The sequence below is a fragment of the Pteropus alecto genome, unplaced genomic scaffold (genome assembly GCF_000325575.1).
Source record: "Pteropus alecto unplaced genomic scaffold, ASM32557v1 scaffold196, whole genome shotgun sequence".
In the NCBI taxonomy this organism is placed as follows: Eukaryota; Metazoa; Chordata; class Mammalia; order Chiroptera; family Pteropodidae; genus Pteropus; species Pteropus alecto.
In genome coordinates, this window is record NW_006439717.1 from 682,329 (window position 1) to 699,078 (window position 16,750).

The 16,750-nt window shown below is 48.5% G+C and overlaps 1 protein-coding gene and 1 pseudogene across 1 annotated transcript in view; both read right to left on the reverse strand.

Moving 5' to 3' along the window:
* Nucleotides 1–4,656, reverse strand: part of LOC102887095 (aquaporin-2) — a 6,748-nt gene extending 2,092 nt beyond the window's left edge. The window contains exons 1-3 of the mRNA XM_006916903.1: nt 4,233–4,656; nt 1,166–1,330; nt 701–781 (exon numbers count right to left, since the gene is read on the reverse strand). Of these exons, the coding sequence (XP_006916965.1) occupies nt 701–781; nt 1,166–1,330; nt 4,233–4,592 (606 nt within the window). The 5' untranslated portion in view covers nt 4,593–4,656. The remainder of the gene's footprint in view (nt 1–700; nt 782–1,165; nt 1,331–4,232) is intronic.
* Nucleotides 4,657–15,054: 10,398 nt separating this feature from the next.
* On the reverse strand, nt 15,055–15,173 carry LOC112483903 (annotated as a pseudogene).
* Nucleotides 15,174–16,750: the final 1,577 nt, after the last annotated feature.

A 16,750-nucleotide genomic window follows, 5' to 3' on the forward strand; every position in this document is an offset into this window, starting at 1 on the left:
GCGGGGGTGGGTGGGGTGGGGTAGGGGTGACAGGGCAGGAGGACAGCGCCCGCCGCGCCACCACTCCCCGTGCGCTTCTGAGCCTGGGGATCTGCTCCTCTCCCCACCTCGCGTGGGAAAGGGGCCTCACACGCGATCAGGGTTACAAAATACTATCATATAATTAGTAATGACAACATGAGCTGCTGGGGAAGACTTTTTCGTTGGGGGCTAAGGGTGCGCGTCCCAACGCGGACTGCCTGGGTGAACTTAAACAAGTTACTTACCCTGTCTGTGCCTCAGTTTCCTTTCATTATAATAATACTTAGCCTTCTAAGGTTGTTGTGAAAACTAAATGAGTTAATATTGGCAAAGCACTTAGAATAAGGCGTTGTACTTAAGCACTAGATAAGTGCTAAATAATAAAAATATGTGTTAGCTAGCATAAATACTACCATTTATCGAGTTCTAAGCGATCTGTTTTACACCAGTAACCTACCTCACTTAATCTTTCCAAAATGCCAGTGAGGCCAGAATTGCAATTATCCTCACTTACAGATGTGGAAACTGAGTCTTTAGCATCAGACCTGTAGGGTGAAACTCAAGGCTCCCAAGGGAGAAGAAGTGTGGAGAGTTTGCTGAGCCCCCACCCCACTCTATTCCAGCCTTTGCTGAGATGAGTTTCTGGAGGAGGGGAAGGCAGGGAGGTCTCAGCCATTACCCAGTGGTCATCAAATTTGCCGGTGACGACGGCTGGAGCCAGGGAGCGGGCAGGATTCATAGAGCAGCCGGTGTAGTGGATCTACAATGGAAGATAGGGGTCAGAGAGTGAAGGGAGGTGATGACTGGGCAGGGAGTTTTTGTACCCTTCTCCAGTGCTTGATCTCAACCTAGAGGGAGTCTATGCCACAGACAAATTAAGTTCATGTTATATTCACAAGGCTCTGTATTCATTTGAGGCTGGAGTGGTATGTGTCCCTTTGGGGTATCTGGCAGTCAAACCCTCTGGGGTATGTCTGTCCCTCTTGGGAGTTCTGTATATCTGTCCTTCTGGGGCATCTTTGTGTCTATAACTTTTGAGGGTTCTGTAGCAGTTTCTAGAGTGGTCTGTGTATGTCAGCTTCTTTGGGGGAAAGTCTGTGTGTCTGCCCCTCCAGGGAGGCTGGAACCAGTAGCCACAACCTACCCCAAGGAGGTGGCCCAGGGTCACAGAGAAGCCAATGGAGAGGGCGGGGGTGCCCAGGCTGTCTCCACGGCGCTCGTCGGTGGAGGCGAAGATGCAGAGCACCAGCTGCAAGGTCAGGAATAGCTCCACGGTGACGGCCTGGCCAACTGTCGTGTTGTTGTGGAGCTGGGGACAGACAGGGAGGGTGGGAAAACAGTGAGCATCTTCCTACATTGGCTCCATCTTTCTGCCCACCTGCAGTCAAGGCTCCAGAGAGGCTTCCAGGCTCCAGAGAGGCTTCCAGGCTGGGAGCCAGAACACCTTAGCCCAAATTACCTACAGCTTCTTCTTGGGCTGTGACCCAAAGGCAGAGGGATAGACCCCAAGACTGCCTATGGTCCCCCAGCCAGAGATAGGAAAACTGACTCTACAGACCTTTAGATTTAGGGGCTACAGTGCAAGAAGAAAAAGATGCTGAGTCCAGAATTCATTTCCTGAAGAACAAGAAAGGGAGAGATTTTGAATATAGTAGGAAACTTTAGGTTAGCTAATAGAAAGACTTTCCTCTCTTCCTGGGCCATAAGATACTTGTGTAACAAGAGGCCTGTTGTCTTTCTTCTCAATGGTCAAAGGGCTCCCATGGACAGGGTCTAGGGACTTGTATCTGGGGATGGTTCTAGTGTGTCCCCTTACCCCACAAATCTAACATTTGACTCTTTCCTCTTACCTTGCCTGTTTCCCACTGCATTACAGGCCTCAATTTTGCCCTGTGGGTTTGCTCCTTGTATTTCCTGTGGAGGCTGGGCTGGGGGTGCTGGAGCCCTATACTGCAATGCCTCCACACCCATGCAGGTGCCTGGGGTTCCAGCAGACCCTGCCTTGGGTGATGAGAGAACTTAAGGCCAAGTAAAGAGGCAATTTCATAACTTGACCGCACCCAGTACTGGATTTCTCTTTGGGTTTTGTCATCCTGTGCCCTACACCCTTCCCTCTGGGGCTGGGCACTGCACTGGGAGGAGCTGTGACAGCTCTCACCACCCATGTTCCTTCTTTAGGCCCTGAACCCCTACCCCTGGGTCCTAGCCATTGGGCTATCACCACTGAGACTCTCTAGGGTCTAACTTCAATTCCCTGTGATCCAATGTCAGAGCCTCTAGTTGGGGATAGTGAAAAGAGCTTTAAAGGCAGATACTTTGGAGGCCTCTGATTTACCGAGGGATTCTATTTACTTCAGCCTCAGTTTTTCCTTCTGTAAAATGGGGATAATAAAATTCAGGAGGACTGTTTAAAGACTGAAAATGAGCAAGGCAAAGCCCCAGCCTCATTCCGTCTGGTGAGAGAGACAGTGCGAACACGGGTTTGGTGTCAGACATTCTAGGTCCGTTTTCAGGTGCTGACACGTACTGGTTCTGTGATTTGAGTCATTTGAATGCTGAGCCTCAATTTACCACTCAGGGTAGAGGGATCACAGAATTCACCTTACAGTATTATACCAAGAATGAGATGATGTCTGGTCTGGCACAGAGCAGGTGCACATCAACGAGAACTTCCTGGTGGCCTGGGGACCTCAGAGGACAGCTGAGGCAGCCCCACTGCTTCCTCCTTCCAGCCAGGCAGGGTTCTTCAAGATAGTAGATGCTGAGCAATAACTTGGGGGAACTTTTCCAGACCATTTTATTCTGAGGGCCCCGGTCAACTCTGAAACGATGAAGGAGCAGGAAGGGTATCCCCACATCCCTCTAGCAATCCCACTGTCTCTCTGTTAGAGGAGATTCCCTAGCCACACAATCTGAAACTTTCTTGGCCATGCTCTCAGGAAGTTCCTCTTTCAGTCTATCTGCTCCTCTCTTTGCTGCCAACTGAACTAATTCAACGGAAAGAGTCACACTCTTCAGTTTGTCCACCACCATGGCCACTCTAGTGTCTTCTCAGCCCTGAGCTCCCGGCCTCATCACATTTTCCAATTTGAAGAAGAGAGAAGCTACCCAATTGGGATACTTCTGCCCCTCCTTTGAGGGAGGACCACCCATGCAGAGGAGAAGGTGGCCACAGAGAGTGTGCAGGACTTTTCAGAGGTATCAGAGCTCTTATCCAGTGGCCCAGGGCTAGAGCAGGCCAAGAAATGCAGGAGACTGAGGCATGAAAGAGGCACTTGCTGTCCAGGCTTGGGATGGGGGTCGTGTGGAGTGAGAGTTGTACTGAAGGGGCACAGACCATCCCTCCCAACCCATCCCCTCAGATGCCCAGGCCTTGCACGGACCCAGGAGAAGGGAGGGTGGGCCATAGAGGAGGAAGGACTGCGGCATCTGCCTGATTAGCAGTTAGCTCACAGGCGCCAGGGTCTGGAGAGACCTTACTCCTTTAGCTTTCCTTCGCGTTCTGGTGCTTTCTCTGGCATTGACAAACAATAAAACTTTTGGCCTATACTTCCCTTCCCTGAGCCTCAGTTTCCTTGACGATGGCTCAGGGAAGGGACATTGGTCAAGTGAAAAGATTATGGGTTTTGCAGTCAAGCTTGGGTTTGAAGTCTGGCTCTGGCACTTCCCCTCTCTGAGCCTCAGTTCCCATATCCTTAAGAAAAGATATACCCATCTCAGCTTTGCAAGGTTGTTGCAAAATGTCAATGCGAGGCCCATGAGAAACATTTGCCTTGAGGCTCGCACACAGTAGATGTTGAAGAAATGTTGCACCCTTCTTCCCTGTAGAAGACCCTCAGGACTTACACTCTGAAGTTCCTTTCAGGTAGGAAAGCACATCTGCTTTGGGACCCTGTCTTCTGCTGAGTCCTAGCCCTGACCTTACTCGAATGCAAGCATCAAGTCCGATAGAGACCTTGATGCTGCTCCTCCTCCACGAGGCCCAGGGCAAAAAGCACATATGTCCTGCTTCCTCTCTGCATTGTTGCTTCTTCTACCTTGATTCTCCTATGGCAGCTGTGTTCCTGCCTCCAGCATCTTTACCCACCCTCCTTCCCTCTGTCTCTCCCCACCCAGACCCTCACCCAGATCTGTTCCCTCCCATCTTATCCTCTATAAGGGACTCCCCAGGATCTGCCCTGTGTGGAATGGACTAAGTTCCAGTTACTCACAGCATTGACAGCCAGGTTTCCTTGGACGTTTGGGGGTGTGATCTCATGGAGCAGGGCAGCCCCTGCCACAGCCCCCAGCAGCTGGGCAGCCACGTAGAAGGCAGCTCGAAGAAATGACACATGGCAGCCCACCAGGCAGGCCACAGTCACAGCAGGGTTCATGTGGGCCCCGCTGATGTGTCCCAGAGCCTGCACAAGGGTGCCGATAGCCAAGCCAAAGGCCATGGCAATCTGCAACACAGAGGGCAAGCTCTGTGGCCAGTTGAGGGCTGAGCCTAGGCCGAAGAAGACAAAGATGAGTGTGGCCAGGAACTCTGCAAACACAGCCCTGGAGAAGGCTATGGATCGGAGTTCCCACATGCTGTGGGGCCTTCCGAGGGCTGGCCCGGCTGTCTCGGGGCAGGAGGTTTGTGGCTCTCTCTCTCTCTCTCTCTCGGGATCACCGTGGAGGCTGAGCCATGGGCATTTATAGGGTCCTTTCATCCTGGATTTGAACACGTGGGGTGGAAGTGGAGTTTGGGCCAATCCTCCTCTCCTCTATGGCTGCCCCCTACCTCCACTCCCCACCCCTGCCCACTGCATGCCTATCACTCTATCTTGGACTTCACAGCTGACTAATGTTCCCCATTAATAAGCTACAGATAAGGACTGACGTCCTGTGTTTCCGTGTTTGTTCCCTCGGTTACCCCAAGGTTGCTGCCCCAGGGCGGCCCCCTGCCCCCATGGACTCTGTGAATGGGGATTCTGTAGGAGATTGTGCCAAACCCCTCCTCTCTGACTCAAACTGTTGGCCAGAACAGGGGCAACGCTTCACCCAAAACTGACCATGAGAGTGGATGTCAACGCTACCTCTTCCAGTGATTGGGAAGTCCTTCCTGATGTCTGAACTCCAATTATTCCTTCTTGAATGGGATGGAAAACAACTGGTTGGCTTGTGACATGAACCTTCCAAAGCAGAAAGGTTGTGTGTCCCTTCCATGGTTGCTTTCTTGCAATCAATCACCCGTAAGTCATTAAATATAACCTCCTCCCTGGAACCCCAGCCAAATAGCAGCTCTCATAGCTTGAAGGCAGGGGGTGGTTTCCATGGCTTTGGGTCTCTGGCTCTGGCTGGTGGAGCCAACCTCAGGGGGTCAACCGAAGAAGGTGTAGGTTTTCATTACAGCATCATGCTCATCCATCTTAGTGAGCCCTTTCTTGTCTGTCTCTGTAAAAAGGGGGAAATAAACTTACATTATTGGATTGGGATTTGGATTAAATGAAATAATGTAAATAAGGTGCTCCGAGCAGCGCCTGGCTTATAGTAAGCCATCAATTAATATTAGCTATTATTAATAGGATTATTTATACTCTGAGGAGGAGAACAGGTCTCCTCAAGCCCACATGTTAAGGTTCCAGGATCTGTGACAGGCTCTAGGCAACCCCTGGAGCTCAAAGCCACACAGGTCTCTGGGGAAGATCATTTCTTTGGGGCAGCGAGCTGTGCACGCTCAGGGAGGCTGCAATGTTTGATGGCTCTCCGGCCTTGGTGCTCTCTCAGCCCAGCAATGGGCAACACCACCTCCTGCCATCAACGTTGCTCTGGCCTGGGTTCTAGGAGGTATTTAGGTCCGATTGTCCTCCAGGCCTCATGCCCTGCTCTTCCTTAATCCCTTCAGCCTTACTCCGTCTCCTGGGGATGAAAAAGCAGCCTCAGGCTCAGAGCGTGGTCAGGAGAACTGGCTTCTGGACCTTGCTCTACCTTCTGGCCAGCAGGTCCCCAGGCAAGTCACAATCCCAAGAATGGAAATCTGGGAGAGATTGGAGACTGTAGAGTGGAGCTCCTTCTATTGTATCATGGGGGTGCGGGGACATCGAGGCCCAGGGATGGCAAGTGACTCATCCAAGGTGGTTCCAAAAGTTAGTAGCTGAGCTGGGACTAGAACCTGATCTGGAGCTTTCCACCACACCCTACACTGCCAAGTCACACTCTGAGCCTCAGTTTCCCCATCCAGACAATGGGAGTAATGATGCCCACCCCACAAAATTGTTTTGAGGATGGAGCAAAATAATAAATAGGCAAGTGTGTTGCAATTGAGAATGCATCATCCAGGTATATATTGGGAGTTGTGAATCTGCTAGTGAGGAGGAGGAAGAAGAGAAGGAGGAGGGGAAGAAAGAAGAGACCCAAACAGAATGGAATCTCCAAAAAAGCAGGGATTCTTATGCAGTTTGTTCTCTGATGTATTTCCAGTGCCTAGAACAGTGCCTGATACACAGGTAGAAGCTCAGCTTCTTCTGAATACAGATAACTTCCTTCTCTAGCCCAGCCTCCTGCCAGAGGCTGAGATAAATCCAGATGGACTGAGGACTGGGGCGGACATGAACTCCACATTTCCTACACCCACCTGCCCACTCTGAGTCCAGTACCCAGTAGGTTTCCGATTGCTTCAGGCAAAGCTCCCCCTGGACCTGCCTGCCCCCTCTCCTTTTCCAGGGCACAGCTCTTACCTGGAACGTTGGTTCTCTGCCTGCAGCCATCCCTCCCCAACCTCAGGCGTTCCCAATGCTCTAGGAAAAGATTCAGAGGGAGAGATTGCAATTTAGCCACTTTCTGGTCTGGGCCCATCTGGGAGGAGGCGAGGGCTCCGACCATGACTGGGGCCCTAGTCTTAGCCTTTGAGCCAAGAAAGGAAGAAAGTGTTCCTGTCGGAGCCTCAGGGTTCAAGCTCTGCTTTCTGGTAGGCAGTGGAGCTCCCCAGGGGAGGGCTGCGTTTTGTCTCCAGCGACCACTATGTGGTATCTTTATGAAGTCCAAGTTGTCATTAATTGTATGATGCACTACTAATTAGAGCATGATGAAAATACTTTCTTTAGAGTTGGATGGCAGTGATGGTTGCACAACAATGTGAATATACTTAATACCACGGAACCGTACACTTACAAATGGTTAAGATGGTAAGCTTTGTGTTATGTGTACTTTACCACAATTAAAAATAATTTTTAAAAAATAAGGAAAGGAAAATGACCTGAAAATGTTTTCTTACCAATTTTTATTTTATACTTATTGAAAGAAGTGTTTTAGATTTATTTAGATATCGGTCTTTAAGTCAAAATCACCCTTGTGAATGCATAAAAAAGGAAATTATAGGCAAAATCAATTGGCTAAAATATAGTTGACCCTTGAACAGCATGGGTTTGAACTGTGCGAGTCCACTTACGCATAAATTTTTAAAAAATCAATACTGTAAATGTATTTTCTCTTCTTTATGATTTTTCTTAATATCATTTTCTTTTTCTTCAGTTACTTTATTGTAAGAGTACAGTATATACTATATAAAACATAAAAAATATGTGTTAATTGACTTTCCGTTTTTGGTGAGGCTTCAGGTTAACAGTAGGCTATTAGAAGTTAAGTTTTTGGGGAGTCAAAGTTACACGTGGATTTTCGACTATACAGGGGGTCGACACCCCTAACCCCGCATTGTTCAACAGTCAACAGTAGTCCTAAGATTTCTTCACGTTCAGAGTCCAACTTTCCAAAATTCCTTTCTGATTCAGAGTCCCCAATGTTTTCTTACACAGTATCACCCTCCGTGCCATCGGAAGTGTAGTGACGCACCATTTCTTGCAAGATTGTCCACTGTTTCCAGAATTTCTTTCCAAGCCTCGGATGATCATTCTGTAAACTTTATCGCAGGTGTTTTCTTGCTTCATGTGTGACTGGCAATCATGTTGTCCTTTTCTAAGTAATAAAACATACCACAGTTTTATCTGCTTATGGGGCTCTTCCTTTCTTAGGTTTCATAAAACACTTGGCTGTTGTTTTGCAAGAAAATATGGAATTGTTCTTTAGTGATAACTATTTGCTTCACTAATCTCAAATTCTTGCTGTGCTCCTCTATTTCCTCGCCTTTGTGTTTACACAATAACTCTGTGTTTAACTGATAAACCACAACGTAACCTTTTGAAGACATTTAAACAGCAATTAAACAGCACAGTCGTGGAAATGAGAAGGCACGTTGGAACTCACCCGACCAAGTTTAAGTACGCACAGGTAGTGACAGCCTCTCCCAGCTGCTGTAAGACAGCACAATTGTAAAAGATGCTGAGATGAGAAAAAAAGGGTACACTTTAGGACTGATGAAATATAGCAGTTATAATATTAAACACATATTTAGTGCTCACTCTGTCATGCACTGCTCCAGACGTTCTTACACGTATTAACCCTCTTAATTTTCGCAGCAATCCTGTGAGCTAAATGTTACCAGCCCAGTTTTTAGAGAAGAGGAAAATGAGGCAGAGAGAGGTTAAGTAACTTTCTAGCTAGTAAGCAGAGAGGCAGAATTAGAACCCCAGGAATCTGTCTTTGAGAGGACTTTTTTGATTGTGAAAGTAAATCCCTACCTCACCGCCCCGCCCCCGCCCCCCCAAATAATCAAGATGAGAAAGAAGTGAGAAAGAATGCTAAAGCACTCTGAATAATAAAGAAACAGGGATTCGAGTGACTTGGCTGGTGGCTTGAACGAGGGGGCTGAGCCCCTGGAAAAGCAGAGAGAGGAGGAGGTTGTCTGTGGGGAGCTGGGCCAGTGAGGATGCCCAATGTGGGAGGACAGTGACAGAATTCAGGACCTGAGCTGTCTGACAGCTGATGTGAGGTATGTTGCCTGCTCTGAGCTGAGCTGCAAATGCTTTCCATTCTACCAACAAGGTCGGTAAAAGTGGGTCACACACCACAGCCTGTGAGGCTGGAACATTGAGGAATGAAAGAGAAGGGATAGATCCACGGTCAGGTGAAGTGAGACAGAATGAAGAGAGAAAACCCAGGCAGCGGCTGGCAGGAGAAGTGAGAGGCTGGGGCTCAGGCACCTCAGGAAGCCCAAGAAATATGGTAGGGTACAGGATCCATGCAGTTCTGGGACAGAGTGCAAATACTTATTGATAAGCCATTGGATTTCCATGTAGGGTTGCCAGATAAAATACAGGATGCCCAGGTAAATTTGAAGTAATTCCAAGCAATATATGGGACATACTTATACTGAAAAATTATTTGCTGTGCTCCTCTATTTGAAATTGAAATTTAACTGTGCACCCTGTATTTTTATATGCAATTCTATTCTATGTGAAAGCAAAAGGAAAACCCAGAGGACTGAGAGCCAGGGACATTTGGGTTTCAAACTGAATCTTCGCAAGGACCTTCAGAGACGAATCATCTTAGACCCATTTTACACAGCAGGAAACTGAGGCACAGAAAGGTTATAAAAGTTTCCCAAGACCACAAGGCCGGTAAATAGCAGAGACAAGCTACAGCTACGTAAACAGGTCTGTCTGATCCAGAAATTCAGGTTTTCCCCTCAGTGACAGGCTGACTTCATTCTCTAAACCCAGCTCAAAGGCCAGGCAGTCCTGACACGAGGCCCAGGTGAAAGCAGGGAAGGTTGAGGCCCAGGATCTTGAGGAGACACAAAGACAGCTTCCTGCAGTCTCTCTCCTGCCCATGGGGTGGGGCCCAAGGGTGAAGAAGATGGAAACTCACCTATCCTTTAGCTCCCCACTGTACACAGAGCACGGCTGGCCTTGAGCTTGGTGTGTCCTCCTTCCAACCCCTTCACCTTTGGGTTCTGATATGTGTTGTTCCCTCAGCAACCATTTTCTCATGGCTAACTGGTCCTCAAACTCCAGGCCAGTGACTTTCAAACTTTTTTGACTGAGACTCGCAGGAAGAAATGCATTTAATATTCGAATCCATAAACATTACCTGGATAGAAAGATAGAGAGAGCGATATAACTAAGACTCACATTTCGCAAAAGTTTTTACTAAATGTGATATTTTAAATTCCTAGCAACCGTTTTCTCATGGCTAATTCGTCCTCAAACTCCAGGCCAGTGACTTTCAAACTTTTTTGACTGAGACTCGCAGGAAGAAATGCATTTAATATTCGAATCCATAAACATTACCTGGATAGAAAGATAGAGAGAGCGATATAACTAAGACTCACATTTCGCAAAAGTTTTTACTAAATGTGATATTTTAAATTCCTCTACTCTGTTTCACTAAAAAAGAAATTCAGGTTACAACTACTAAATGGATTTCATGACCCACTAATGGATTGCACTCACAGTCTGAAAAAATACCACTTTCAATTCTGGCTTAAAAATCACTTTTTGCACAAACTCCTGCCATAGCTTCTCTTCACTCTTTGGGGAGGGCTTCCTGTAGCCTCAATATCACACCTCTCTGGAACATCACCAGTGGTGTATCTTGCCTTTTTGTAACACTCGGAGGCTGGTAATTATCTCTTCAGTGCCTTGCTCCTCCTCTGAACTGTGAACTCCCAGAGAGCAGGGACTATATCTGGGTTTGCTCACCATTGCACTCCCTGAGCCTAGCACGGGGCCTGGCACATTATACGTTCTCAATAAATGTTTATCAAATGAGTAAATGAGCAAAACCACCAGCTCCTGTCGCCACAAGCCTACCTGTACCCTGCTCTGCGTCTTCTATGTTGCAGCCCCATGGCATTCCTCAGGGACCTAATTCAAGAGAGAAGTTGATTCTCGGAGCTTGGGCAGTGACGGGGACTGTGCATTTATGCATTGGTGGGGTGAGCAGGGGTCAGGAACAAGTTTGTCTTCATTTGGAAAGGATTAGGTGCGAGTAAGGGGCCGGGGGCAGGGGAACCTTTCTAATAACCCTGCATTGTGAAGTGGTGAGTTCCAGTGGCTTGAAGGAATCCGAAAAAGGCTGTGCAAGCATCAAGGAAGCTGTGGCAGGAATTTGTGCACAAGGGGGAGGGTTGGAGAAGCTGACTAATGGGGTCCCATATAACTGCAGAATGGAGAAGCGCAGGTTGCAGATTTAAAAAGCCTATTTACAGGAGGGCAGCCGGGAGCCATTGTGGGTGCTAGCAGGAGAGGAAACCAGCTGGGAGGAGGAGGCTGCTGGAGGGCATACTTCTTCTCCCTTAACTGAGCTGTCCATCACATCTAGGGGAAGCTGGCCAGGCTATAGGCCCCAAAGAGCTGAGGGTACCTTGGTGGCCCCGTGGCTCCCTGGGGTTCCACTCACCCTGGATGCAGGCTGAAGGGCAGAGAAAAGTATTTGCCGGCTGGCTCAGGAGAGCTGGTGTCTATGCCCTACTGGGAGAAAGAGGAGCTGGGAACACCAGAGCCAGGCCAAGCCGGGATTGTTACCAGAGAAGGAGTGGTAACAAACTGGAAGGTTGTGGGCAGAGCCCCACCACCTGGCTTGCAAAGGTCACCCAAACCTGTTTGACTTCCCATTCAGAACAGCTGCAGCTGAACTGCCCTGGCTCCCCAGCATCCATGGGTTCCAGCGACTGGGCGACCTGCAGCACCCTTTTTAGACTCTGCAAAGGTCTCTCTCTTCCCTGCATGTCACCATGCTCACTTTCCTCCCGCCCTGGCACCACACCTCCTCCAACTGGGCGACCTGCAGCACCCTTTTTAGACTCACTTTCCTCCCGCCCTGGCACCACACCTCCTCCTGTTTCTCTCAAGCCTCTGCCCCATCAGCCTCATGCTTCCCTGCCCATCCATCGTGTGAGACACCAAGCTAAGCTCACACTCTCTCTCCACCAGTTATCTCATCTCTGTAGTGAAGTGGGTACAAAATAACTCCATTTTATGGATTAGGGTAAGGGAAGCTCAAGGACGTTAAGCTGGTCACCACCTTCTGTCTGCCCCCTGCTCCACAGCACCCTGCTTCATCTTCATGACGGCACAAATCATGCTGTCCTGGATGATTTGTTTAAGCTCTGAGGATAGAAATAGTATTGAATTCACTTTTGTAGTTTCAACACTTAACATGAGATTGGTGTAGAATAGTTGCTCAAAAATATGTTTGTAGAATGAATTGTTTGCCCCAGGTCCAACAGCTGAGAAGTAACTAAGCCATAATTCAAACTCAGATCTTTCTGGATTCCAGCCCAGCCCCACACCCTTCACCCTCCCTGACTTACTCAGAATCCTGGGTGTTTGGGTGTGTTCCTATCCCCTTCCCCTCCATAGTCCCTGAAAACAAGGCCTGGGACAGCATCCCAGCCTGGCTCTGATTCCCCCTGATCTCCCCAGCTCTGTTCCTAAAACCCAGGAGGAGCTCTGTGAATGTGAGATGCCCAGGCCAGGAAAGGGAAGGGCCCAGGAAGAGAAGGCCTCAGCTAAACCAATGGTGTCTTTTTGCCTGTGAGACCAGCCACAGACCTTATGACGGTGCTCATCTGACCATGATTCCGCCTAGGGCTGGGCCTGCCACCTTCTCGTGAGAGCCAGCTGAGGCTTTGGTATTCTCCAGGGTGGGTCCAGGTAGGGCACTTGATCCTCTGCTCATTTTGCTGCAATTCAATATCAGCCTCCAATTTGCACGCTCTGCTGCCATCCTCCCCTCCTCCCTCAGGCCTCTGCTGGGGGATGGGAGAACCAAGTATTCTCCACAGCGCTTCTGAGGGCCCCTGGGAATCACTGGGACTGACTTCACCCCCAGGCCCTGGGATGGAGGGATTTCTGTGCCCTTTAAGGGAGGAAGGCCTGGATGTCCAGTGGGCTACGGGCAAACTCTGTGGAATACAAAGCTGCCTGGCTGTGGAATACAAAGCCACTGAGGCTCTCTAAGCTTCCAGGTGAACAAATGTAAAATGACCCGCACGCGGCAAGCGTTCAAAAATATGAGTAGAGACTTCTCCAAAGGCTGAGGGCCCATGGCTCTGAAGAATCCTCGCCTTATCTAAACACCCACTTCTGGCTGCAATGGTAGCCCATTCTCTCTGGTTCTAGCTGCTGAATATCTGTTTCCTTGGGGTTTTAGGGCACTTGAAACAGTTCATTGTATTTATTTATTCATGCAACAAATAGTTATTGAGCACCAGCTGTGTGCCAAGCATTGTTTCAGGCTTTTTAGATATACCAGGAAACAAAATTGACAAAGATCCCTGGCCTTGTGGAGCTGATAGTATGGGGCAATTTATTCAGTCTGAGGGGCAGTTTATTAAATGACCCTTCTCAGCCTGTTCTCTTTCACTTTAAATAACCTGAATGAAAAGAGATGAAAATAAATTGTAAATTTTAGAAGATAGCGTTTACTCTCAGATATCACCTTTACCCCTGTATTATCACATCACAGCTTGAATTTGTTATTAATGTCAAATGAGTACAGTGAAAAGTGTGTGCTGTTCCTCAAAAAGGCAAACACAGAGTTACCACATGACCCTGCAATTCCACTCCTAGCTCATTATGCTGCAATTCAATATCAATACACGAAAAAGTTGAAATCAGGTGTTCAAACAAAAACTTGCACACACACGTTTATAGCAGCACTATTCACAATAGACAATAGATGGAGACAACCCAAGTGTCCATCGACAGATGAATGCGTAAACAAAATGCAGTATGTCCATATAATGGAATATGATTCAACCATAAAAAGGAATGAAGTACTGATACATGCTACAACATGGATGAATCTTGAAAACATTCTGAGTGAAAGAAGCCAGTCACGAAAGGCCACAAATTGTGTGATTCCATTTATATAAAATGCCCAGAATAGGCAAATCCATAGAGACAGAAAGTAGATGGGTGGTTGCCAGGGGCCGAGGAGAAGGGAATGGGCAGTGGCTGCTCAGTGGGTACAGCATCTCCCACTGTGGGTACAGGGTGATGAAATGTGCTGGGACTACATTGTGGTAATGGCTGCTCAATATTGTGAATTTACTAAACACCACTGAGTTACATGCTTTGAGGTGGTCGAATTGGTGGATTTTGTGTTATGTTATTTTACGATTTTAAAGAAGTATGTGCTGTGTGGTTCTTACCCACACAGGACTTCTCGTCCTGTATTTTGCCTCTGCTTCCCCCAGGGCCTTTGCACATGCTGGTCCTTCTAGCTGGGATGTTCGCCTCTCCTCTCTTCTCTTTTTTAATACATCTTCATCCTTTGGATCTCAGCTTAATCATCACTCCCTCAAAAAGGGCAAACCTCCCTATTACATACTCAAGCACCATGTGCCACTGCGGTAGAGCACTCATCTTGGTCATAATCATGACATTTGTATGACAAACATCTCCCCCACTAAATTGTAAGCACCTGTAGAGAGAAGGAAACCCGCGTCTTTTTTGTTTTCTGAGGTATCCCTAGGCCCTAGCTTAGTCCCTGACACAATAAATATTTATTGGGTGCATAGATTAATAATTAATTCCCCTAAGGGAATTCTAATAGAGTCACTATCCCCACCAGCCCCATCTCAGATGATTTCCCCAGTATATCCACTGCCGCCAAGGAGACTTCCTAGCCACTGCAGTTCTTCATCATAATTGCCACTGACAGGTCAGGGTGAAGCCAACAGAAGCCAGAGATGGTCGTGAGGAGTAGCAGCCAAACTCCTAGGGAGCTTAGGTGGCAAGGCAGAATTGGACAATAAAGGTGAAGTTCAGGTCAATTATTGGTATTAGGATGAGAGAAAAGTGCCAGGTGGGACAACGATCTGAGTCAGAATTGAACTGTGAACGTGAGTCAAGTCAATGCTGTACAGGATGGGCTTTCCAAGGAATGCTTGTTGAATGACTACTCCAAAGAATAACATGCCAAGTACTTGCAGGGTGAGTGCCTGGCATATGAAAAGCATAATGATAGATTCTGAGGATATTGAAAAGAAGCCTTGAGGGGACTTGGTGGGTGAAGAGATGTGGGATAGAGGGAGGAGGGAGAACAGAATGACTCTGGGGTATAGTTGGGCCCTGCCACCCTTTACTGAGATGGGGAGCCCTGGAGGAGGAACAGGTTGGGCAGAAATAATGAGATAAATTCTGATGTTCTTTAAAAAAAAAAAAGTGCTTATAGCACCTGGTATTCCTAGGGGTTCTCCTGTCCAAGTACTAACCAGGCCCGACCCTGCTTAGCTTCCGAGATCAGACGCGATTGGGCACGTTCAAGGTGGCGTGGCCGTAGACTGATGTTCTGATGTTCTGATGTTGAGGTGCTTCTGGAATAAGTAAGAGCAGGGTCTGGGGAATTGCAGAAGCCAGGAGCAGTGGGTGGGAGTGAATGCAAGGTGAGGAAGAAGGGGAGGACAGAGGGCTTTCAGTAATCATGGGAGGAGCTGGGGAAGAATGTGTTAAAGAGAGGGGCGGGAGAACAAATGATGTTCCATTTCCACGGAGGAGGGAGGAGCTGGGGTCCAGACCCCAGGCTGGTCACAGTCAGGAGGAGGTGGGCCATGTTTCAGAGGGAAGAAACATGGGGTATGGATGATGTTGCAATGTGGCAGAAAGTTGGAATTCCTGACTTAGGGCTCCTGCTTTCTTTGTGAACTAGGAGGAAGTCAGCTGCCCAGAGACTGCGAGAGGTGGGGGCTTGAGGGCACTGGAGAGGATTTGAAAGAGCTGCAGTGGAGAACAGAGAGAGAAGCAGCAGGAGTGGTGGAAAGGGTCTGTTGAGGGAAGAGGCCAGGATCTATAAGGTGGCTTATTGCTTTCTATGCAGCACAGCAGCCCTGGGGGTGGAAACCAGGAAGGCAGCCAGCTCCATCGGCCCAGAGGGGCAACTGGGGAGCGGGTGGCAGACAGGGAAGGGCATGAAAGCCAGAAGTTCCTGGGGTATGGGGAGAGGGTAGAGGTGGGGGGAGGGAGCTGGCGGTCTAGGTGAATGAGACTCCGGGACAAGCTGGAGAGAACAAGGGAGTCAGAATCAGAAGCACAGAGGGATGTGTCCAGTGAGCAGAATGTTTAAGCTTTGAGAAGAGCAGGTATTTTAAGAAAGACAAGCTCCAGGGTGTGGTTATGGGAGGAAGACAAATGAAAATAGGAAGGCCTTTGGAATTGAGAAGGTTAATGAACAGAACGGACATGGACTGTCACTCCCCAGGAGGAGAGCTGAGCTTCCAGGGCTGTGGGAACGGGGAGAGGAAGTTTAAGGATGATGCTGAGAAAATAGGAGCCTGTCAGAGGACGCTGGAAGGACTGAAGTGGAAGCAGAGGACAAAGAACAGAGAAAAGCTGGATGTCCACAGGGACTCACAGCTTGGATGATGAAGGCTGGACACGGTTTTCCCAGACAATCCCCTCTTCAGGCCCTGATGCATGGGAGATAAAGGAGGGGCCAGCCACACTGGGGTTGCATTTCTGAGGAATCCAGTGCCATGGACACTTCCGTCAATAAGGCCTTTGACATCTCTTGCTGAGATCCCCAGAGCAGCCAAATATTCACTCCCTGACCCCAGGAACCTCTCTCTCCAGGCCCATCTATTCCCCAGAACCCTCTCCTGCTTCTCCATTGCCCATGAGATGAACTCCGACACCTCGATCTCTCTCACCACACAGGTCACACTTGAGATTACTTGGACTTCCCTGAACTGTCTTGTTCTCTCTTTTGCCTCCAGGTTGTGCACACAGTAGGCTTCTACTTCCTGAAAGGCCTTCTCCACTCCTGTCTGGCTTCTGGCCCAGGCCTATTCTTCCTCTAGGAAGCCTTCCCTAATGACCCAAGACTGCCCTTCCTGGGCATTCCCAGAGTACTATAGAGTTTTTTG